Below are 25,530 nucleotides of genomic sequence, written 5' to 3'. Positions count from 1 at the left end.
TGTAATAATTTCATGCATTGACGAGCAAATAGTCACAGAGTGCATCAATGGAAGCAGAAAAACAAAAATGATGTCTGCTCTTGGATCACTTTAATAAGCGTACCAGAGTTTGGTATATGCATAAATTTGTAGTTCAACATTAGACTGCGTAGAAATGTCAAGATTTCCACACCGATTCGGTTTTGTAGGAAAGCTTTCTACACTATGGTCGACGAGGTAAAAAAAGACTTCTGTGTCCTTGGATCCTTATCGAAACACAATACACTACTAAACTACATTTTAAAACATGTTTACATTCATACCTATAGTATGTACATATGTATAGCGGGACAGACGATCGAACAGACGGACTTGAGTTTGATTTTGAATATGAACAGTCAGAAATATACATATAAATATAAATATGTACGAGTATCCATATGTACTTTATGGAATCGGAAATGCTTCCTTCTCGTTGCAAGAAACTAGGAAAAATCGAAACAACTTTTTCAAGGGTATAAACAAAGGGAGTTGGACAAAAACTCGGACTACTGCTCCTGCCTTTAATATGAGACGACAATGGAATGGTAAAAATAAGTAAGTTTCAGGCGCTGGCAACGCATTGCCGACAAAAAAGAACAAAAAATTATTAAGAAGACTAAAGGTGTAATGGGAAGACTCGCAGCGCAGATCGACCTGAACATGAACCTGGTCCTGGTTTTTGAGTGCTGGGCCTCAAGAGTTGTTTGCATACCAAGTCGGCTGCCCCTGGCCCGCCAAATCCCCCTCCTCCACCCCCGACTTGCTTGCTGCCCCCTCAACTAAATCCAAAGTCGAGGACTGAACTAAAGCTAAAGCCAAACCACATCGCACCGCACCGCATGCCACTCGATGGTGGTGGCTGATATATCACGGAATTTGTGTGTGGGTGTACTGGGTACTGGCTACATAAGCATAAGCAAAAGACTACAAAGACGACTGAGTCAAACCAGTTGAGGAATATGAAGAACAGATAACGACGACTCCAAAGAAATAAAGACGTACAACAACAAGGCACGCGCAAGCAGACAGCGGGGAGAGGGATGGGATGTGTGGGGATAGGATGGGATTGGAAGGGAAGGGAAGGGATAGGGATGGTTGTTGGATGGTTGATGTTAATGGGGAGCGGGGAAGGGGAATGGGGAAGAAGGAAAACCTTGACTTCCTTTGTTTTGTGTACAACCATAAGGCAGTGAACCCTTCCTTCTATTTGTGACCACACCAAACCAGTGATCAAGTAAGTCAAGTAAGAAAGTGTAAATTACGTACGGATTTACATAGATAATATGATGGCTTGTTGTGCCACGATACTAATGTAAGAGTACGAGTATTTACAGAATACACTATACATGTACGAGTATGTACATATAATATCAAACGTTTATGTGCCTCTATTGAATCTATTTTTTCTTTAAGCAGCAACAAAAATTGTTATATCTGTAGCTCTGATAGTAGTAGTTGATAGTAGATGTGATCAATTGTAATTTGAACAGGTTAATTTTGAACTCGGTCCTCACTGGATGTTGCCACCAACACCAACATGAGTTGACGTTCGACCTGTCCTGCCCCATGCCTGAGTCAGTCTGAGACGTGTCTAGGGCTTTGTGTGGGCCTGTCTCTTCTTTGGTAATGTGAGAGCTTCGAAAGGAAAGTTCCGGTCATTATATTGATAAAAATTTAATTAAAGAGGAGGATTGAATGATGAAAGGACTGCTGTGTGGACGGAATGAAGTTCAGTCAGATGTTCATGATGTTCAGAAGTTTTACTGATTTTGCACAGAAAACCATATTTTAAACATACTATAATTATTTTTGATTGTCCTGTTCCTATTACAAATAACTTAGAATGCACTTTTTTTTTTTTTTTGCAGTTTCAATAATGCTAATGACGACGGCTCTCCAATGTCCAGTTCTGATGTGGAAACTTTCAAAGGCAAAATAGTTTACAATATCGATGGCAGCGCATATATTATCGATGCTGATAATGCCAATGGATGTGGATCTGTCTCTGTCCAAAGTTCAGATGCCTCAACATCGACACTAGTGAAACGACCACCGAAGACTAAAGACCGAAGACCGGAAAAGCAGGAAGAACAACAACAACAGGAACAGGAAGAAGACCAGGATCAAGCTGATGCTGACGCTGGTGCTGGTTCTGGTTCTGCAGGAGGATTTGGTTATAAATCGAGTCCAAAGATCCATTCCTTCCGCGTTGTGTCCGCGCAAGATGCAAATACAACTTGCCAGGATCCGAATAGAGCACTTAAGATTCAAAAACCAATTTTAATGTGCTTTATATGCAAACTATCCTTTGGCAACGTGAAGTCATTTAGCCTGCATGCGAACACAGAGCACAGACTCAACCTGGAAGAGCTCGAGCAGCAGCTACTGAATCGCGAATACTCCAGTGCCATTATTCAGCGTAATATGGATGAGAAACCGCAGATATCCTTCCTGCAGCCCCTGGACATAAATGCCACTTGTGCTGTCGAGAAGCTTATACTGGCTCCTGATGAAATTTGTACTCCACTGTCTTCTGAGCCAGAGCTCGAACATGATAATTATGAGGACGAAGAAGATCGGGGTCAGGAGAAAGGATTAGCGCAAGAAAAAGAACAAGACTCAGAGCATGATCAGAATCGGTGTCAGGATCAAGATCGGGATCAGGACTATGCTAATAGAAATAGAATGGCAGCACCTAGTGCCAATCTCGCATTATCATCGACTAAAGTAGCAGCGAAATCAGTAGTTGTGAAATTTGGTTCCTTAAACTCAGCAACTGCTAAGACTAATAATCTATCGAAAGTATCCTCATCGAGTTCACCTGCATCCGCATTCGCATCAGCAACCATGGTTGAGGCAGAGGGAGAGGTCCCATTACCTAGTACTGATAATATAAGTAACAATAAGTCAACCAAATGTAGACAAGGAATAGAGCCGCAATCGTCTGGATCCCTGGATGATGCTAAGAGTCCAGCAGCAGCGTCTGCCTCTGTTTGCACCTCACCTCAACCAAACGAGTCGGATGTAGCAGGCGCCGATTTCTTGCAACTGCAACAGGTGGCTGCGGCTGTTAGCATATTCCCTCCCCAAGTCAGTTCCTTCCATGCCTCCTTGGCAGCGCTGGCCGCCAACGAACCAAATGCCAATAGGGTCAAGCTTCTCACGGAGTTTCTTCAACAGCAGCTGCAGCAGCAGCAGCAGCAACAGAGTTCGTTGTTCCCCAGCTTATGTTCCGAGCATCCCGACTTCAAAGGGGTCGATTGCAAAACTTGTGAGCTCATTGATATCCAACAACGGTCTAAATCACCGCCTCCATTGCACCAGCACCTTGGTCTGGCTCAATCTCAATCTCAGGCCATGCCTTTGTCGCAGCCTCAGCCACATCGCTCTCCTAACAGCAGTAGTGGGGGTCTGGCAATATCCCCCAGCTCCTCATCGGTGACCAGCGTAGGAAATGCGTCTGGTACGGCTTCCAGCTTTACAATCGGCGCGTGCTCCGAACACATCAATGGCCGACCCCAAGGAATAGACTGTGCCCGGTAAGTCAAGCAGAAATCTCATAGCAATAGCCCCAAACTGAATCAAAACGAGAGGGAACGTGGTTAGTTGCTGCTACGGCCGCAACTCTACATTTATACCCGATACTCCTCGGCCAGACGGTGCTAACATTGAACGACAAAGAATATGTGCGAGAGAGACAGAAAATCAGTCTGAGCGTGACGTCGGGAGCTGCATAGCCACTGCAAATTGATTTGTTCCTTTTGGCTATAAAAATGATCCAATCTGATCCAGATTCAACAATCTGATAGATATGGTCATTATCTATGATTGTGCGTTTTTAGTTCTCTCGAATCTGCAATATTGTGGATGCAACAGATTTTTGTTCTTTGTGGGGGCGGAAGGGCGAAATTTTGAGACCAAACGGTCAAGGTCCGATATCACAGGAGTGTGTATACCTAATTTGGTTGCTCTGGCTCTTATGGGTTCTGAGATCCTTGAACTCATATTTTGCAATTGGCAAAACCGACCATGAAACCTGTGTGTTAGAGAGAGACAGAGCGAGAAAGAATGAAATTGTTTTCTTGATTCTGGCTATAATAATTATACGATCTGGTTGAGATTTTACGCTCTAGAAGATATGGTCATCCTCTACGATTCTGCGTTTTTGGTTTTATCGTATCTTTAAAAATGTGGATGCCACAGATTTTCGCCCTTTGTGGGGTCGGAAGTGGGGGCAATGACATATCACAGAAGTCCGGATATAAAATGTCGTTGCTCTAGCTCTTATAGTCTTTGAGCACTAAGGGCTGATAGGGACGGACAGACGGACAGACAGACAGGGCTCAATCGACTCTGCTATTGAGGCTGATCAAAAATATATCTACTTTATGTGGTCGCAAACGATTTCTTCTGGACGTTACACACATCCACTTTTACCACAAATCTAATATACCCCAATATCATTTTGAGTATCGGGTATAAAAATCATAAATTGGAGCAACATGTGTGTGGGGTTACCAGGGAGAAGAGGTCAAACAGGCAGCCAGCAGGACAATTAGAGCACGCCGCGAGCGATTCATTTAAACATTAGTGTAAGGGTTGCATGTCTGCAAGATCTTTTGGTCAGAAGGGGTTAGCAGTACGTGTTTTCCTTGCTGCTGTAATATGCGTAATTATTGACACTGTTTGAACTTTGACTGGGGGAAAGTTGCTGGCATTGCCACACAATAACTCATTAGGCCCAGAAGCAGCAGTTACGTTACGGCAGGGAGGCAGGATGTTGTATGCCCTGAGGTCCGTTGCGGGTTGTTCATTTAAACGCAAATGAACCTTGGGATTTGGATCTGGCCATCTCTGGTTGGTTGATTCCCACCACTGATTACATCACACTCGAATGGGGGTGTTCCATTTCACCTCCCGGATCCCATCCCATTTAACTGTATCTTGTATTTACATATACTCCGTTTTGAGGATTCCCTCGATTGGTTGCATACACTCATATGTACATAATGCTTTTGTTATTTTGTTATTTTTATGACATCTAAAAACATTTCATGATATAGGGAAGGGATATGTATGTACATATTCACCTATATTATTGTTTACAGCTTGCTGTACTACAGCAATCGTTAATTTGTAGGTGGCCAGATTTGAGCATGCTCCCCATTGTACTTATGTATGTATATATGTACATATGTAAATATATATGTACATCTCAACTCCCTCCGCACCCATTCGCATGCTCGTATGCATGGAATCCACTGCATGAAGAGCCAGTATACTATTTAAATTAACTGATTGTTGAGAAATCTTTGTTCAGATTTGATGATCTGTAGGCTTTGGTCTGATGAGAGTCATTCCACAAGGGTGGAATGAGATGCTCGTATGTATGTATGATATGGCGGCGGTGGCTTAACCAACAACGAATTAAACCAATTGCGCTGATTTCACTTAATAAATGGCTCTGTCCCTGTCCGGGTCTTCAATTGTCACAATTTAGTGGTGGCGACTGGGTCGCGGCTCAGCTCAGCTCCCGGCTCGGTATCATTAAAATTTCGTCAACACTTTGTGCGGTGTGGGGTGTGGGGTGCCGGGAGCACCACCACGCTATTGAATGTGGATACGGATACGATGTTCCGCACCACATTCACGATGTGCAGTCATCGCGGCGGCTCGAATCCAAATTAAATAATTATGATAATAAAAATAGTTTATCCAAATACTAAGGGGAGGATGCAAATTATGGTTTTAAAGTGATCCTCTTTGTTAACATTTATATCAGTAGACACAAGCTCGTGCATAAATACAACTATGTATGTATGTATATGCATATGTACATATATGTATGTATGCATGTACATTCTACATATGCCGTTGTTGGACCCCGCTCTTATTATTATTGTATTTCGTTTCTTCCATTAACTACAGCTGCGAAATGCTGCTGAACTCGGCTCGACTCAATAGCGGCGTCCAGATGTCAACCCGCAACTCATGCAAGACTCTTAAATGTCCCCAATGCAATTGGCACTACAAATATCAGGAGACGCTGGAGATCCATATGCGTGAAAAGCATCCTGATGGGGAAAGCGCCTGTGGCTATTGCCTAGCAGGTACGAGTACTTTGTTAACAGACAGATATACATATGTATGCACAAAGCAAAGCAACCTCCCTAACCTATAAACAGTTTTATAGTAGACATTTACCTATAATTTTTGTGTCTGTTCTGTTCTACTTTCTTTTCTGCCATAGGACAACAGCATCCGCGGCTGGCCCGTGGCGAGTCGTACTCATGCGGCTATAAGCCATACAGATGCGAGATATGCAACTACTCCACGACCACAAAAGGTAACCTTTCCATACATATGCAGTCTGACAAACACTTGAACAACATGCAGGAGCTAAATAGCTCACAAAATATGGTTGCCGCTGCGGCGGCAGCAGCTGCAAGTGGGAAATTGTTGCTGTCCAGCCCATCGCCACAAGGTGCCGGCCAACCAACTGTGGCCCAACTGGGCTCGAGCGGGAGCGGGAGCACCGCTGTCGTCTCTAGCAGCGTTGGGAGCAATGCCGCTATGGGTGTACCGCCAACGTCTGGTGGCACGGGGGTAGTAGTAGCCAGCATCAAACCGAAGCCCTCGTTTCGGTGCGACATCTGCAGCTACGAGACTTCCGTTGCTCGCAATCTGCGAATTCACATGACCAGTGAGAAGCATACGCATAACATGGCTGTGCTACAAAACAATATAAAGCACATTCAGGCGCTAAATTTCTTACAACAGCAACAGCAAGGCGCTAGTGGCAGTACTTCAGGCTCCAGTGCTAGTAGCTTCATGCCGGAGGTGGCATTGGCTGATCTGGCCTACAACCAGGCGCTCATGATTCAACTTCTGCACCAACAGCAGCAGCAGCAGCAGCAGCAGTCATCTAATACCAAAATGTCGCCCACATCATCCTCGCCAGTAAGTGCAACGGATCAGTTTTCATTTTCCCCAAAGCCCATGAAACTTGGCCATGGAATGGGAATGGGTTTGGGGATGCCAATGGGAATTGGCCATTCAAATGAAGCATCCGGCGAATCGGGGAGCGATGCTCATCCACTGGCGAAGCCTGATATGTGGCCCACGGCGCTCTACAGTTGCCTAATCTGCGACTCCTTCAGCACAAACAATTTGGACGATCTTAACCAGCATCTGTTGGTAGATCGATCCCGACAATCCTCAAGCGCATCCGCCGATATAATGGTCATACACAACAACAACTACATATGCCGGCTCTGCAACTACAAGACGAACCTAAAGGCCAACTTCCAACTGCACAGTAAGACGGACAAGCATTTGCAGAAACTAAACTTTATAAATCACATCAGGGAGGGCGGAGCCCGTAATGAGTATAAACTCCAGTATCAGCCTCAGCTCACTGCCAATGTGGTGCAACTAACTTGCAACTGTTGCGACTTTCACACCAATTCCATACAGAAGCTTTCCATGCACACTCAGCAAATGCGACATGACACGATGCGTATGATTTTCCAGCATTTGTTATACATTACGCAGCAGAGTCGTATGCACAAGGAGTCGCCTTGCACGGCAGCAGACGATGCTCAATGTCCTTGTCCGGACGATGATCAACAATCGATTGCAACGATCGAAAAGGTTCTCATTTGCCAGCTGTGCAGCTTTGCCGCCAAAAATCTGTATGAAATGGTTCAGCATGTGAAGGGCATAAGACACTTGCAAGTCGAGCAATTCATTTGTCTACAGCGTCGTAGTGAAAACCAGGAGATGCCCGGATTAAATGAGGTATACAAAGTGACTGAACGGATCCGTGGTAGCGAAGGTATGTAATAATCAATTTTATCGAATATCAGTTCTGAAAGTCCCAGTTTTATTACGAGTATGAGAGCAGTATAGTATGTGGGTGCCATAAGAGAAATGCAATAGATTTATATTTTGTATAGGCAATATATGAAATTATATAGAATATATGTACTATATATGAACAAAACTACAACTACAACGCACAACTACGAGTATTCCGAGTATACTCGTACATAACGATATTGCATTGTAGTAGTAGAGGTTCTTTCGTTCGTTCGTAACTCATCATTAAGCGCTGATTTTAGTTCAATTTCTTTTGCTTCACTCTTCGATTATTATCGTCTTCGTCTTTTGCTTCGTCCATCCTCACGTTCGGTATCGTCGTCGCGTTTACGTAAATTCTTCACTGCGTACCCTTCATCTTCTTCTCTGCCATCGCCTTCGCATTCGCCCTCGCTCGCTCCATTGCGATTTATATGCGCTCTGAGATTTATACGCTGACGCTGACCCTTAAGGAAATTATTACAAATTACTTAAGAATGCAAAAACGATTATGTGTATCCATCGAATTTGCAATTAGTGACGTGCACACTTTGCTCCACGCCAGTTTCAACCTCAACCTCAACCTCAGATTCAGGCTCCAACTCCGACTCAGACTCCTCTGGTGCGCGGATGCCCACAATCCAAAAAGGCAAACATACATATCCACTCCACAGTGTGAGATCCCATATCAGATGTGCGGCGTCGTGCGGGGCCGAACCGCAGGCATGGCACCTAACCACAGAGAACAGAACAGTGAGAACAGGCCACGCAGAGACACAACAAACAGTCGCCGCACCACTCCAATGCACTCCACACACCAATCTGAGCCTGCCAATGCGCGCGCCCTCTACTCACCCACTCCTCCTCAGATGTTGATAATTGCACATGCCGCTCCGAACCAATGTAGGGTGTCGGAGGTTTATATGCAAAATTGAAATGCTTGCTAACGTAGACAATGAGGCTTTCGTTGTCTCCCTCTTCTTGCCTTGCCTGCTCCTTTTCGACCAAAGAGGCTTTGTGTTTGTGCCTGCGGATTCGAAAATCTGGCCTTGTACTTCAGGATGCGACTGCTATGGATCCCTGTCCCTGTCCTAAGTCTTTCGTCTGCCTCAGACTGCGCCTTCGCTTACGCTAAAGCTTTGTGACTCTTTATAAACCTCAAATGAGCCAGATACGCTTTATACAATATCTATGCAAAAAAAAGACAAAGTTTGACCATTTTAACATACTATCTCAAACGATTATGGAAGACAACAGTAAGCATTCGATCGCTATATTACGGTTGTTTAATTATCGTATGTCATTTGTACATGCATTCCGTCATCCGTTGTCATTTTAAAACATATGAAATATAAAAACGAGGGGGAACGTTGTGAGTTGCTGCGTACACCGCAACTCTACAGTTATACCCGATACTAAGTCAGTATGGCTCTCCTCCGGCAGACGCCACTAATATTAAACGACACGACAAAGAGTGCGTGCGAGAGAGACAGAAAGTCCGTCTGAGCGTGACGTCGGGCGCTGCCTAGCCAGTGCAAATTGATTTGTTCCTTTTGGCTATAAAAATGATCTGATCTCGTTCAGCTTCAGCCATCTGATAGATATGGTCATTATCTATGATTGTGCGTTTTTAGTTTTTTCGAATCTGCAATATTGTGGATGCAACAGATTTTCGTCTTTTGTGTGTGCGGAAGGGGGTGGGGCGAAATTTTGAGATATACGTTTGATAGTGAGATCTAACAGGAGCGCGGCTACCAAATTTGGTTACTCTAGCGTTAATAGTCTCTGAGATTTGTGAATATCCCCAGATTTTCGTCCTTTGCGGGGGCGGAAGGGGGTGTGGCGTAATTTTGAAACAAACTCATCTCGGTCCGATATCTTGGGAGTGTGGATACCAAATTTAGTTGCTCTGGTTCTTATAGGTTCTGAGATCCTTGAACTCATATTTTGCAATTGGCAAAACCGACCATGAAACCTGTGTGTTAGAGAGAGACAGAGCGAGAAAGAATGAAATTGTTTTCTTGATTCTGGCTATAATAATTATACGATCTGGTTGAGATTTTACGCTCTAGAAGATATGGTCATCCTCTACGATTCTGCGTTTTTGGTTTTATCGTATCTTTAAAAATGTGGATGCCACGGATTTTCGTCCTTTGTGGGGGCGGAAGTGGGCGGGGCAAAGTTTTGAACTATTCTTGTAGCAGTGACATATCACAGAAGTTTGGATCCAAAACATCGTTGGTCCAGCTCTGATAGTCTTTGAGCACTAGGCGCTGAAGGGGACGGACAGACGGACGGACGGACAGACGGACAGACGGACAGACAGACATGGCTCAATCGACTCGACTATTGATGCTGATCAAGAATATATATACTTTATGGGGTCGGAAACGATTCCTTCTGGACGTTACACACATCCACTTTTACCATACTCATTTTGCGTATCGGGTATAAAAAAAATAACACTTGGAATGGTTTGGTCACTAAAAAGCGAATTTCGTCGCTTTTCTAACATTTCCCCTAACTGTTATTGTTTTTCGCACACAATCATACATCGCGTAGGTATGTAAATGTGTGTGTAATTTTGATTGTGCTGCCAATAAAGCGCTATATAATGATACCCATCCCATCTTAAGTCATGAGTGAGGAAGGGAAGGGCAGGGCTGCTCGGAACTGCTGCATCCCAGAACTCCTCTTATTATATACTCTTTCAGGGCGTCTTGCATATTAAATTATATGTTTATATACATATACATATATATTATGCATTTTAAATAAACGTTTAATTAAATCTAAGGATGTGTATACATGTAGTATACATATATACATAAGTACGTGCAAGTTACATTCATGCATTGATATATTCACTGCCGATCCGATATTGAGCTATTAATTTATCTGCTAATGACAATATCTTGTGATGTCTGGCTTTAAATTATTCCATTATTACCCTATCGGCTGTAGAGTATTCCATGCCGAAGCCTCTGACTTATTATACCCGATACTCAAAATGAGTATTGGGGTATATTAGATTTGTGGTGAAAATGGATGTGTGTAACGTCCAGAAGGAATCGTTTCCGACCCCATAAAGTATATATATTCTTGATCAGCATCAATAGCCGAGTCGATTGAGCCATGTCTGTCTGTCCGTCTGTCCGTCCGTCCGTCCGTCCGTCCGTCTGTCCGTCCCCTTCAGCGCCTAATGCTCAAAGACTATAAGAGCTAGAGCAACGATGTTTTGGATCCAGACTTCTGTGATATGTCACTGCTACAAAAATATTTCAAAACTTTGCCCCGCCCACTTCCGCCCCCACAAAGGGCGAAAATCTGTGGCATCCACAATTTCGACGATACGAGAAAACAAAAAACGTAGAGAATGACGATATCTTTTAGACTGCGGAATCTGAATTGGATCGTATTATTATTATAGCCAGCATCAAGAAAACAATTTCATTTTTTCTCGCCCTGTCTCTCTCTAACACACACGTAACATAGGCGGCTTTGCTTAGAGTAAAACATTAGCGCCTAGATCTCAGAGACTATTAAAGCTAGAGCAACCAAATTTGGTATCCACACTCCTAATATATCGGACCGAGACGAGTTTGTTTCAAAATTTCGCCACACCCCCTTCCGCCCCCGCAAAGAATGCAAATCTGGGGATATTCACAAATCTCAGAGACTATTAAAGCTAGAGTAACCAAATTTGGTATCCGCACTTCTGTTAGATCTCACTATAAAGCCTTTATCTCAAAATTTCGCCCCACCCCCTTCCGCCCACACAAAGGACGAAAATCTGTTGCATCCACAATATTGCAGATTTGAGAAAACTAAAAACGCAGAATCATAGATAACGACCATATCTATCAGATTGCTGAATCTGGATCAGATCAGATAATTTTTGTAGCCAAAGGAAACAAATCAATTTGCAGTGGCTACGCAGCGCGTGACGTCACGCTCAGACTGATTTTCTGTCTCTCTCGCACGCACTCTTTGTAGTGTCGTTGAATATTAGCGGCGTCTGCCGGAGGAAAGCCATACTGACTTAGTATCGGGTATAACTGTAGAGTTGCGGTGTCCGCAGCAACTCACAACGTTCCCCTCGTTTATTGTTGGGTATGTTGCCAGGAGTGGCCACGGTAACAGCTGCGCATGATTATTGCCTAACTTGGATGTACGTACATATGTATGTATGTTTATATATATATATGCATAGGTACATATTTATATATGTTAAGTGACTAAGAACTCGAAATGTTGAAACAGACGAAGTACGTGAACATGTTCGATTTGGTTAGATTTATTCATTCCCCTTCGTTTCGTTTTCGTTCGTTCGTTGCTTCCTTCGCCAATGTGGACCGACCCTGCTACCGCATTGTCTTGATTTCGGTTTTTAATTTGATGCAATCAGACTGTATGGAAATTGCTTTAAAATTGTTAATGGAATTTGAGACGGAATCCCAGATTTCCAGATTCCTCTTCACAACACCACGCTTCGTGGATAGCAATTAACTCAAGCAGCAGCTGAGGCCAATATGATCATGGTACTCTGGTACTCCAACTCCTCCGCTGGCCGACGAAAGTGTAATAAGTTGTATACGCATGCAAATGTATGTAGTAAGTATACACGAGTACATAATAAAGGGAAAGGGTTAATCGTTATTGAGCTCCATGTCCATCATCTTTCTGTTTTTATTCAAACTAGTCTGTCAGAGAAAAAGCACATAGTGGAAATACATATGTATATAGATAGCAGTCCAGTATGTTTTTATCAGTCAGGCTCCGTTTTTCATTTACTTTTGCGGATTACGTTTTCAGCCAAAACGTTTCGTTTTCGTTTTAAGGTTCTCCAGTTTTCATATGTATATTTTTGCTGTTTGCACCAAAACGAAAATTGTTGTTGCCCTGGCCAATTTTTTCCGAGTAAATTTGAGGTTGGGTTAAAATAAAATAATTTATAAAGAAAGCAAAAGTTTAATTGCCCTTATATAGGTGTCAAGTTTATGTTAATGCATCAATAAGTCATCTATTTTTTTCCTTTTGTAATTAAGGCTCGTTTCGTTGTATAAAAAGCAGTTTACTTTTCATTTCGTCAACGAAAATGTTTTCGTTTTGAAAACGAATAAGTCTTGCGGAATGTGAAAACGGGAGCCCCAATTTATGTATTCAAAAGTAAATCGGAAAACTTTTGTGAGTGTGAAAAGCGGAGCCTGTAGCGGAGCGGAGGCTGTATATGTACATTTTGAAGTAAAAGGCTATTTAAAGTTAATCAAATAATTCAGAAGGACTTGTTTTATCATTACCATTACGGTTAACGTTCTTATTTTACGATTGGATCTTTATTTCAGATATCATTTTTGAAGCTGGCTTCAATATGGCAACAAACACACCAGTTGGTGGATCGTCGGAGGTCGGCTTTGCCGCAGCAACAGCGGGATCCTCCGCCGCTGCAGATGGCAATATATTATCTCCAAAGTCGACCTCTAGTTGCTCGACATCTTGTGGCAAGAGTGTAGGTCGCATCGCGTCTCCAAGCATGAATGATTTTAGTTTGAGTGCTTCAAACAGCATACCCACCACAGTTTTCAAGTGCAATTTGTGCGAGTACTTTGTGCAATCGAAGAAGGACATGGCCAGCCACATTGAAACCGTGCACCCGGGGGCAGAGAGTGACGACTTCATGAGTATACCAACAAACACGGCGGCTCTGCAAGCCTTCCAAACTGCGGTTGCAGCCGCAGCCATAGCAGCGGTCCAACAACGCTGTAGTGCCATCAACATGCCTAGAGAAGCAGATACGGAAATCGGTCCTTGCATTAGCGACTGCCCTATAGATATTAAGCGTGAGCGTCTCGAAGAGGAGGACGGTCCAATGACGGGTATAGAGGAAAGAAAACCAACAGCTAATCTAGATGCGGAGATGTCAGACGCGAAGGCTACAAAACCATCGGGTGTGCAGTGTCCCCTATGTCTAGAAAATGGCTTCCGAGAGAAGTCATTGCTTGAGACCCATTTGACGAGCGTGCACAGCGTCACCAAAGATGGCCTAGCTAGGCTATTGCAACTGGTCGATAGTAAGGCCTGGAGTTCACCCGGAACTGATTCACCATCCGTAACCGCAACTACGAGTACAGCATCCAATTGCAATTCCAATGCGGAGGACTGTGCGATAACCATAGGGAGTGTAATTACCGAAGACTGTGTGTCGAGCTTCCCCGTTGTTGCAGCAGCCAGTTCCACCGCAAGCTCAGCAGGATTGCAAGGACTCTCTTGCCAGCAGTGTGAGGCGAGCTTCAAGCACGAGGAACAGCTGTTACAGCATGCACAGCAGACGCAACACTTTCCAGAGCAAAATGGAGAGTACATTTGCCTCGCGACAAGTCACATCAGCCGTCCCTGCTCTATGAGCTTCAGCTCACTCCCGTCAATGATCAGCCACTTCAAAGACTCGCACATGAGTTTGGTTATCTCAGAGCGCCACGTCTACAAATATCGTTGCAAGCAGTGCTCACTGGCATTCAAAACACAGGAGAAACTTACCACACATATGCTCTATCATACAATGCGCGATGCTACCAAGTGTTCTTTATGTCAGCGGAACTTTCGTAGCACACAGGCCCTGCAGAAGCACATGGAACAGACGCACTCCAATGAGGCAGCTGGAGCTGCGGCTGGCAGTGCAATGACCAATAGTCCCCGACCGCCGACACCAAACTACGGCGAGATAGAAAAATTGCCATCGGGCGAACGAGAACCCCCGATTGGCAGTGACGCAGGTAAGACAGCATTAACAAATGCTAACTAGTAAATGTCGAGCCTCATCGAGAGTTATGCTTTCAGGGCCCAAGTCGAATAACACCTCAAGACGTTCACTATCACCGCTGCGATCAGAGTTGCAATATACTAAGGAGGCGGCGCAACTGTCGCCCAGCCCGCACGCTCTTGATACAAACCAAACTCAGCAGCAGCAACAGCACTTGGCCACACTGACGGCTGCGTTGCTCAAGCAGCAGCAGTGTCACCCAGATGCAAATGTCCTGTCGGCAGATCCTTTATCGTTGTCCGCTGCCGACTTTTCTCAACAGCTGCAGGTAGTGGCACCGCAAACTCAGCTAGGAGCTTTCGGAGTCGCTGGCATTAATCAGCAATCCTTGCAGGGCCTACAGAATCTCCAAAATCTGCAGCATATGCAGCAGCAATTTAGTGCAGTTGCTGCATCTTCGGGAATGCCCATTAACCCGGTGGATATGCTCAACCTAATGCAATTCCATCATTTGATGTCTCTTAACTTTATGAATCTGGCCCCACCACTGATATTTGGGGGAAATACTGCCACCGGCAATGCAGCTTCAACAGCCGCTGCCCAAAATAACGGCATGACCCCCTCTTCCTTATCAGCACCAGCTTCCCAAACAACGGACATGCAGATTGTGAGCGGAGCAAGTAACTATACGGGAGAATCTACCAACGCGAACAATCCCACGGCACAGCACAGTATCAATAGTAACTCTCAGGTAAGTGGGGTTTAGCTTACATACAGCAAAAGACGAATTTAGGGTTTCTCTGACATTATCAGAGACATTAAGAACAGATAAATTAAATATAAATAATGAATCGCTAGATGGGAGTATTGGTTACTGGGTTATAATCCTTATCCATTTTCCATTAGATGAACAACAACCAAAAGCGAGCTCGCACGCGCATCACGGACGATCAGTTGAAAATATTGCGTGCACATTTCGACATAAATAACTCGCCCAGCGAGGAGAGCATTATGGAGATGTCACAAAAGGCGAATTTGCCAATGAAGGTATGGGATAATGGCTTCGATTAGATCTGTTGTTACTTTAACTTGTGACTTTAACTTTCCAGGTGGTTAAGCACTGGTTCCGAAACACGCTGTTTAAAGAACGACAACGAAACAAGGATTCACCCTACAACTTTAATAACCCACCGTCAACTACCCTAAACTTGGAGGAGTACGAGCGCACAGGTCAGACCAAGGTAACGCCCTTAAATGATATTGTCAGTTCCGCGACGCCCGCAACCATATCTACACCAACTGCGGTTTCATCCGCTCCATCGGGAAACTCTAAGGAGAACACAACTGCCACGGTGTTGGCACCCGCAGTTTTGGTTGCTCCTGTCTCTGGCCCCGCTTCCCGTCCAGCGTCAACCAACTCGAGTGGCAACATATCTGATTACTTAAGCAACAATTTGTGTTTTGGACAGCAAGGGGGCAAAGAACAAGGCCTGCCGTTTCCCGTGGAAGTGCAAATAAAATCGGAGCCGCAGGACGAGTCGATTGTGTCCAGTGAATTTGCATTCCTCAGGAAGCAACAACAACAGCAGCAGCCCCAGCAGCAGCAAGGGTTTCATTTTTTAAAGCATCAACAGCAGCAACAAGGTGATCCTCCAGAACAGTCCAACCAGCATCAAGATCCTGATACCCTACACGACCAATCGTTATTAGCAGGCTCGTCGCTGACAGTTCACTGTCAAAACCAACAGCAACAGCAACTGCAACAGCATACACAAACAAATAGCTTCGAAACTAAATCAGAGAGCGGAAGTTCTGATGTTATGTCGCGGCCACCAACTCCAAACAGTGTTGCTGCTAGCAATTTATATGGAAGCATGAATGACTTGCTGAGCCATCAGCTTGAAAGCATGGGGAGCAACATGGGTCCACCCAAAAAACTGCAAATAGCAGGCAAAACATTCGACAAAGCCTCGGCCCCTGTCTCAAGCTCGGCAACATCATGCAACCAGTTTGAGAGTAATTCTTCCAGCTCCTCGAATTCATCGTCGACGTCAGGAGGTAAACGAGCAAATAGAACACGTTTCACGGACTATCAAATTAAGGTCTTGCAGGAGTTCTTTGAGAACAATTCATATCCAAAGGACAGTGATCTAGAGTATTTAAGTAAACTGCTGCTCTTGTCACCCCGTGTCATAGTAGTGTGGTTTCAGAATGCCAGACAAAAGCAACGCAAAATCTACGAAAATCAACCAAATAATTCACTCTTCGAGAACGAAGAGACCAAGAAGCAAAACATTAACTACGCTTGCAAGAAGTGCAGTCTAGTGTTCCAGCGCTATTACGAGCTAATACGTCACCAGAAGAATCACTGTTTCAAGGAGGAGAACAACAAAAAGTCAGCCAAAGCTCAAATTGCTGCTGCGCAAATTGCCCAAAATCTTAGTTCGGAAGACTCGAACTCTTCAATGGATATACATCACGCTGGCATCTGTCCTCCTGGTCCTCTGGTTGCACAGACTATTTCAGCCCCTGTGTCTATCGTAACATCATCCGGACACGCGGCGTCCCAGCCATTTGGCGCTTCGCCCTCGCCACAGCATATATTTAGCAAGTCGTCTTCACTCACTGACTTCAGCCCATCCACGACTCCAACGCCTCCACAGCGGGAACGTAGCAACAGTTTGGACCAGCCGAATCGAAGCGCATCGAAGTTTGACTGCGATAAATGTGAACTGCAGTTTAGCCACCTGGAGTTATTGCGTGAACATCAAATGATGCATTTGATGAATCCAGCAGCACTCTTGGCCGCCGCCGGTCAACACTCCAATCCAGATGCCAGCTATGGTCCTTTCGGTAGCATATTGCAGAGTCTGCAACATGCAGCGGCTCAACAGCAGCAGCATCAACAGCCTCCAACAAAAAAGCGGAAATATTCGGATAGCTCTTCCAACGCAGATGATTTAACGTCTGTGGGGGAAATGGAGACCCCCCAGAAGAAATATGAATTTCTATATCAATACTTTTTGCAGCATGAGACGAACTCCGAGCTGAAACAGCAGTTCCTGATGCAGCAACAGCAGCAGCATCAGCAAGGAAATGAAACGGATTTTGAGTTGGAGTTCTTAACTAATTTCTATCAACAGAGCGAGCTGAAGAAAGTCAGCAACTACGACTTTTTATTACAATATTATCGCAAAAGTGAAGCAATATCCTTGAACACAAAGCCGCTTCAGCAAACTTTCAGCTCAAGCAAGAAGCCTACGATTGAGTTCCTCTTGCAGTACTATCAGCTTAATGAGTCAAAAAAGTTTTTTCAGTTAGTTGCCTCGCCCCAAACGATGCCTGATGGTCAAGGGTACCAACCGTCGTCGCAGTTGCCGAACGCGACGGCGGATGAAACCATGAACGTTATCGGCGAACCAGAAGAGGGGCAGCAATTGCCAGACCAATTACAGAATCATCCGGACTCCAACGTCGACAAGAAGGAACAGGAAAGGCTGAATAACAACAGTATTAACGTCAACTCGAGTTCATCTGAATCACCTCAGTTTAATTCAGCTAGAGTTGAGACATGCGAGACGCAATCAATTGAAATAAGAGAGCAGCCGGCAGTGACACTCACTTCAATGTCGATCACTGAGGATGAAAAATCTTTATTTGGCAGGTCACTAAAAAAAAACGACAAAGAGAAGTCACAGTTCTTTCAAAACCTTGAGGACTTTTTGGATGCTACCATGATTGAAAACAACTCACAGACTCTTACTTTTAACGATGACGACACTGCTAGCCAGAAAGATGAAGTCAAAGTTTCCTCAACGCTCAAGGTCCATGAAGTGGAAAATGTAACATCAGTGTCTCCGGTCAATGCCCCATCGAAGCAGAACAAGCGCCTACGCACGACAATACTTCCAGAGCAATTGAATTTTTTGTACGAATGCTATCAATCCGAGTCGAATCCAAGCCGAAAAATGCTTGAAGAGATATCAAAGAAAGTAAACCTCAAGAAACGTGTAGTACAGGTAAGCTAGGATCATAATTTAAACATAATTTTTTAAAAAGCATATGCATTTGAATGCAAATGGTTTCTTAATGAAATCAACATCTTTTTTGGGACATTTACTTTAATTAAATACGATAATTGTGAACCATTGTGGCTGTAACAGTAACCAACGAAGTAGATTATCTATTTTGTAAGCACTCTTCTGGTCGACTAAAATCAGGAAAGCTTAGATCATGGCACTAAAGATTATGTTTACCATTGAAACTCGATCACTCAAATTGTTTCTTTATCGACTTGTTTTCGTCTCGACAGAGAAGCGGCTCCGAGTAAATTTATTTTCATCAGGATGGACAGAGCTAATAAAAAATATTAAATCATTCGAAAACAAGTAGATAACAGAGGATTGAGTGATTGACCGCATAAACATGATATTTTTCACTTTCAATTAGGATATTTGAACAATGGTAAAAGGTAAAACGCTCGTCCCCAAAGCTGTCATTTCTTTCTTTTTGTATATGAAATTCAAAATATACGTCTGAGCGCCTTATTTTTCTGTTTTTAAAAATTTGTTTGGTATCCAGTTATTTGTTTTATTTATTTTTGTATGTTTTAATTTGTTTCATTTGATTATTTAGTGAAAAGACACAAAACGAAAACGTGAGATGTAATCCCGAAAGAGTATCCTGTAAAATAAAAACAAATATATGAAACGCGTACGAGGGACATCATGCAATAATGTATTAATTAAGGCATCTTTCGAACATCGAATTGGTCGAGCTTGGCTCGAAGAAAAGGCGATAAAGGTAATTACATAAACGTGATAACACTTTGCCGCTATTAGCCAGTAATGAAATAAATATATGTAGGTCCGTTCAAGTTTCAGTAAGATAGCTTTAAAAAAAAAAGCAGACAAAAATATATCAGAAACGGTAATTACGATCCCTATATATAAAAGTGTAAGAACCTATTTCATAAGGTTGTTAGTTTCACAGATGTTGGGTGCTCTCAGCGGTAGAGCGTTCCTGTATCAGTGATATTTTTTTACCCGTCCCTATAAGTGCCTAGTGCTCAGAGACTATAAGAGCAACGACATTTTGTTTCCAGACTTCTGTAATATGTCAAAACTTCGCACCGTCCACTTTCGCACCCACAAAGAGCAGAAATCTGTGGCATCCACAATTTCAAAGATACGAGAAAACAAAAAACGCGGAATCGTAGAGAATGACTATATCTTTTAGACGGCAGAAGACTGAGCCACATCATATTAATATTATAGCCAGAATGAAGAAAACAATTTCATTTCTTCTCGCTCTGTCTCTCTCTCTCTCTAACACACTCGTTTCATGGTCGGCTTTGCCTATCGCTAAAATTGAGCGCCTAGATCTCAGAGACTAGAGCAACCAAGTTTTGTTATCAACACTTCTGTTAAATCTCACTATTACACTATTATCTATGGCATCCAGAATTTTGAAGGCACGGGAAAATTAAAAACGCCCAATCAAAGAGTTCAGATCGGATTATTATTAAAGCCAAAAGTAACACATCAATTTCGGTCGCTACGCAGCGCCCGACGACACCTTCAGACTAATTTTCTGTCTCTCTAGCACACACTTTTTGTCGCTCAATGTACGTGCCATTTTCCGGCGAAGAGCCATACTGACTAAGAATCGGTTATAAATGTAGAGTTGCGGTCGCAGCAGCAACTCACAACGTTCCCCCTCGTTTTTGTTGATACTGTGCTGGTTTCAGTCAGACAGCTTCAAGACCGACGGACCAGTTTGCTTGAAAATAGATAGACGAACACTTACATATATACTCATATAAAATATATAGACGCGGCTCGTAATCCTGACCAATATATCAAACAGTATATGATATGTAATACTTAAACTCAAATCAATACTTATACGGGTAATTAAAGTATCATCAAGTTTAAATGCCAATTCAACTGTATTTACCTGGAAATCATTCAAGCTTATATGAGAACTTTCGGATTTTTTCTGAATTAATTGTTTCAAATTCTGAAAATCCATTCGAAAGAAAGATGGTCGGATGAGACTCTGTGTTGACTCTGATCTACAGTTTACAAGAACCAAAACACACACTTTCCTGATGTACCATATCGGCAAAAGAATTACGAGAATATTCACAGATGCATTCATCTAGATAAATGGCGATATCAGCCTTACCCCATTTCGAAAATGAATAATAAAAAACTTGCCTATACTTAAACTCCTAATTTTACATTGATTTTACAGGTTTGGTTTCAAAATTCACGTGCCAAAGACAAAAAATCTCGAAATCAGCGGCATTACTCGCATATTTCGGATGACAACAGCTACGACGGCTCTAGCGGCAAAGAGGTTGGCAATGAGCTGAAAGTGAAGTGCGTTTCTGTCGCTCAGGACCACGATATGGATCTGCAGGACTGTCAGCTTTGCCAAGTCACACAGGTCAACATGCAAAAGCACGCTTTTAGCGTAGAGCATATATGCAAAATGAAGGAGCTTCTTGAACAAACCACCGAGCTATACGCTAACAGCAATGGCAGCGGTAGTGATGATAACGATTCCGACAGAGAAAAGCGCTTCTACAGCCTGTCAAAGGCTTTTCTATTACAGCACGTTGTTTCTAATTCTGCTAACATATCTACACAACTGCATACGCATACGCCGAGTGCTGGCCCAGACACAGATGTTCTCCCAGAAGAGAACTGTCTGCTTAAGTTTGACGCTACTACTTGCGAGGACAAAGGGCATAAGCGTCATTCGGCTGCCGACGTTGGAAATAAGGATGTGAAAAATGTCGGTGGCAATCAGGATCTCATGCATCAGTTATTCAATCGAAATCATATCACCGGTAAGGGTTACGACGACATAATAGAAACTCTACTCTTACTAATCTAACCTATCTGAACCAGTAGCCACACCCTTACCTATAAACGTGGCAAAATTATTATTTTATTTGTATAATGGTTTTTAATATGAAATAATTTACTTCAATCTGTTTTTAATTGCTAATATTTGTTCGCCGCAAATGCTTTGAAATTTAAATTTTTATAAAATAGATCTTAAATTTAATTGTTCAGAATAGTACGAGAACTAGGGGACTCGATAAACATATAGTCTGTTTTAAAGGAATAAGACAGCGATATAAAATTCTATACGAGTATTTGGGAAAATAAGCAACAAGTGATGAATAATTTTGGAGAGCGTTCTATCGTGGAGAACACCAAAAAAAAACAACCAACAACAATGTGCTGTTGAGTTTTGTGTAGAAGAAATCGATACATTTGAAACTGTCTTCTAATAGTGCAATGCACTGTATAAATATAATACGCAGATGTATTGGCATTGTCAAAGACTAAAACTATGTTGTTTTAAAAAAGCACTATTATCGTAATATACCGAACTTATAAATAGGAATACAATTTTAACGCCTCGCAAATTTTACAACTATACTATAAATTTACATACAGGTAGGATTAGGATACATTCAGTTTTATTACATATCTTTTAAACTAATTTAAAAGAAGTCTTAGGTATCTTAGGCAAGAAGGTATTTACAAATTGTAATGAGGAAGTATGTGACAACTTCAGTAATCAAAACACTAAAAGTGTATTGTTAGTATGTACCGTAGTACATGGTACTACCAATTTATCTCCATTTCTCCCTTAATCTCGACTAATGGGACCAACGCCGATCCCTCTCTCCATCTCTTTTTCTCTATCTCTTACTATGCCAATGTTTTGAAGATTTACCTACATATATGTATGTATATCTAAAAATATACCTTTTGATATGTATGCCGTTTGAGCCTTTGGTGCTACTATTGCGGATACTATAGTTGATACAGAAACTTGATTGGTAGCTTAATTAGCATTATGTATTTAAATAATAGACAAAAATAAATACAACAACCGAATTATATTTATACACAATATTAAAAACATGTACAAAAATAAATCTTTTATTTTATTCAAATCAATTCATTACATATTTGCGTTTTTTTCTTGTTTGGTTATTTCGTTGTTTGCATTTTATGTTAAATTCGCTGTTATGTCTCCATCCTGCTGGAGAACTTTTTATTTCAGTTGGAGTAGAGCACACAAGCTTATTTAATGGGCGTTTATATTGCTGGTTACATCATGAATACAAATAGTAACGCATCTTTTATTAGTTATAGGTGGAAAATGAACTGAAGTGTTACCATGATCTTGTCATTGTGGATAAGGATTGGTGGTGAGTTTTGTTCTCGAGACATTTTCAAAGCACATTAATCAATATCATCTATTCAGATTATGGACGGAAACATGATTAAAATACTTGATGTGGAGGAAAATTACACTCCAACATACATATTACTATACTATGCAAACTTGAAAGTTCCTATTTTATAGAAATACATACATAAATGAAATTTTTGACATTTCATGATACTAAAATATGAATACATGTATAAGAAATCTCACGATTACCTATGTACTTCAACCTTAGTAAGAATTGCAAAATGATACGGAATTGTTCCTAACTATTCAAAATATAAATGTAGCAATAATCGAAAAGTTTATACATATAATTGCAGCAATGGAAGGTTAAACGTTTAAAGGCCATGGCAGCTTCTACCAAAAGTAAATAATATGACATATACATATACTGACTTAACAAAAGTATTAGATATAATGAGACGCAAACTGAGTTCCTAGCATTTGATTGCTTTATGCCTTTGTTTTCTACTTTAGAATATAATCATAGTCACAAGGATACAATTAATACTAAGAAGCTACTTCGGCATGCCGAAGTCCCTTGGACACCTATCAAAAACTGATACAAGTTTAGTCTTTAACAAACTAACGATTCAAGTTTTCGAAAGTGTACATCAACGAAACGAAAAGATAACAACTATTGTTTTATTGTTACCTAAAAATGCTGAGGGTAAATGTGCCAATGATTTATTTCGCGAAGCATGAATATACATGGTTAGCACATTCTATGACTAAAGCTACATTAAGATTTAATATTCGCTTTTGAATGATTTCCAGTTCCTATTCAAAACATTAAAATACTGTCATGTGCATTTAGAGTATATGAGTGAGTGGTTTGCATATCCAACGAGTTCAATAGTTGGATAATAGCCAGAAAGCTGACTCTTATTTGGTCCTGTCAGATATCATCCTTGTTAAATATGTATTTGTTATTGAATATCACACTATTATTTACTATTTACTTACTTTTTATTTATTATTTAAAAGTTCTAAGGAGAATAAACGTTAGGCAGTGGTCACAACTATTTCACCATTACATTTTTTTTTGTAAGGCTTCCAAAAACAGATTCGAGCATTTATGGGAAAGCTCGACAGAAATATCATACCGTTATACATATGTTTGATCCATTTCTCCTGCACTTCCATATACATAGTTATACAGATTTTAAAAACCCATGGGCTAAAATAGCTAAATGATTTGATAAGCTTTAGACCGATTCCATTTCTTAACAAATCGTATTGACATTCAGTTGAGTAGTTCCGTTGCCTCTCCTTCACATACATTCATACGTACACACATACATACAGTATAAACTAAGTGAAAGAGTATGTTACGAGAGCTAAGAAAAACTTTACTAAAAAGTTCCTATAGTATTTAATATGAAGCAAACCAAAAAAAACCTAACTGTATTTTAATGTAAGTCTAAGAAAAATATATAAATATACATATGTATGTACATATATGAAATGCGGGCGTCTGTTTATTAAATTTTTTCAATCTCGTGGTGTTATATAAAATATACCTATAAATAGATTACAAAATATAAGTAAGGAAATGCCAGTATTGAACGAGAAATAAATGTATTGTATCAGAAATATCTGAACAATTGCATACATGCCATGCTGTAGTTCGCATTACATATATAGTATATATATATATATTATGATAATACAAACAAATACAGATACAAGAACGAAATAAAATCCTCGCAAAACCTTCGATGAAAATACGAAGGTTAATCTATTACACTTGCCAAAGCTCCCTACATGCGTTCATGCAAATTAAACAACTGCGGTAGCGGATTGTGTTTTTAAAAAGTTTTTATTTTACTTCGAACTTCACTGATATAGATTTAAGTAGAGGGTCACAAAGGAATTCCGGGCCAAGGGATTGCGCGATCTTAATATTTAGCTAGACTTTGCGGTGTCGCTGCTGGATCAAGACTGATTTGAACTTTCTGATCTTTGCATCGTTGATCCCTTTCGGGAATCGTTTTTCTATAAACATTTCAATTGATTTCGCCATCCCGAGTATTAGATTTCGTCATCCAAAGAGAGAACTGTAAAAGGCCTAAAGTGCAGGATCTGCAGAAAGCCGGGAGTGAGATTGTTTATGAGAAGCCGGGTGTGGGCAAACATTGGTTTTCCATTTAGGCGAGTGTCAAAGAATGGGATTGCGGCGGGGGCGCTTGAGATTGTACATCTTAGAAATCAATTAGGCGGAGGCCCAAGATTGAAATTGTTTTCGTTTTGGAAAACCAAAGATTGTTTACAACTCGTATAAGAGCTCAATGGAATTGGGTACGTTAACTCCCCCCATTCTTAAATGTTTCGTCCCGATACATTTTGAAGTTCTGATAGAGCTCTAATTTCTTCTGACAGTATTTGAATGTTGCTTTCCACTATTTCTTCTGACGGTATTCTTATTGATTTAATAAGTACAAATTTGGTTAATTTATAGCAGAAGTAAAATAACATTAACAATATCAAAATGATTAAAAATAATGTTGTTAATGGTAAGGCCGTATTACCTAATGTTATAAGGGGATTTAAAATATTAACATTATCAAAAGAAAATTGCTTATCATTTGATTGTATATAATCAACTAATTCAAAATCGCTAT

The 25,530-nt window shown here is 41.6% G+C and overlaps 1 protein-coding gene across 2 annotated transcripts in view; it reads left to right on the top strand.

The window, feature by feature from the left end:
- Positions 1–21,684, top strand: part of LOC6602005 (zinc finger protein 2) — a 39,020-nt gene extending 17,336 nt beyond the window's left edge. Inside the window, exons 3-10 of one of the 2 annotated variants that reach the window (XM_026991013.1) lie at positions 1,890–3,560; positions 5,950–6,131; positions 6,272–7,858; positions 13,227–14,654; positions 14,719–15,392; positions 15,548–15,688; positions 15,751–18,660; positions 20,900–21,684. In XM_026991013.1, the coding sequence (XP_026846814.1) occupies positions 1,921–3,560; positions 5,950–6,131; positions 6,272–7,858; positions 13,227–14,654; positions 14,719–15,392; positions 15,548–15,688; positions 15,751–18,660; positions 20,900–21,547 (9,210 nt within the window). In that variant the 5' untranslated portion in view covers positions 1,890–1,920 and the 3' untranslated portion in view covers positions 21,548–21,684. Of the gene's footprint in view, positions 1–1,889; positions 3,561–5,949; positions 6,132–6,271; positions 7,859–13,226; positions 14,655–14,718; positions 15,393–15,547; positions 15,689–15,750; positions 18,661–19,276; positions 19,329–20,899 lie in introns of those variants that run through there. The other variant, XM_026991014.1, reaches the window with a different exon arrangement.
- The last annotated feature ends 3,846 nt before the right edge of the window (positions 21,685–25,530 follow it).

Source organism: Drosophila persimilis, unplaced genomic scaffold (assembly GCF_003286085.1).
Source record: "Drosophila persimilis strain 14011-0111.01,24,50 unplaced genomic scaffold, DperRS2 tig00000652-arrow-arrow-pilon, whole genome shotgun sequence".
NCBI lineage: Eukaryota > Metazoa > Arthropoda > Insecta > Diptera > Drosophilidae > Drosophila > Drosophila persimilis.
The sequence above is the reverse complement of the archived record's forward strand: the minus strand, read 5'-3'. Positions and strand labels throughout refer to the sequence as shown.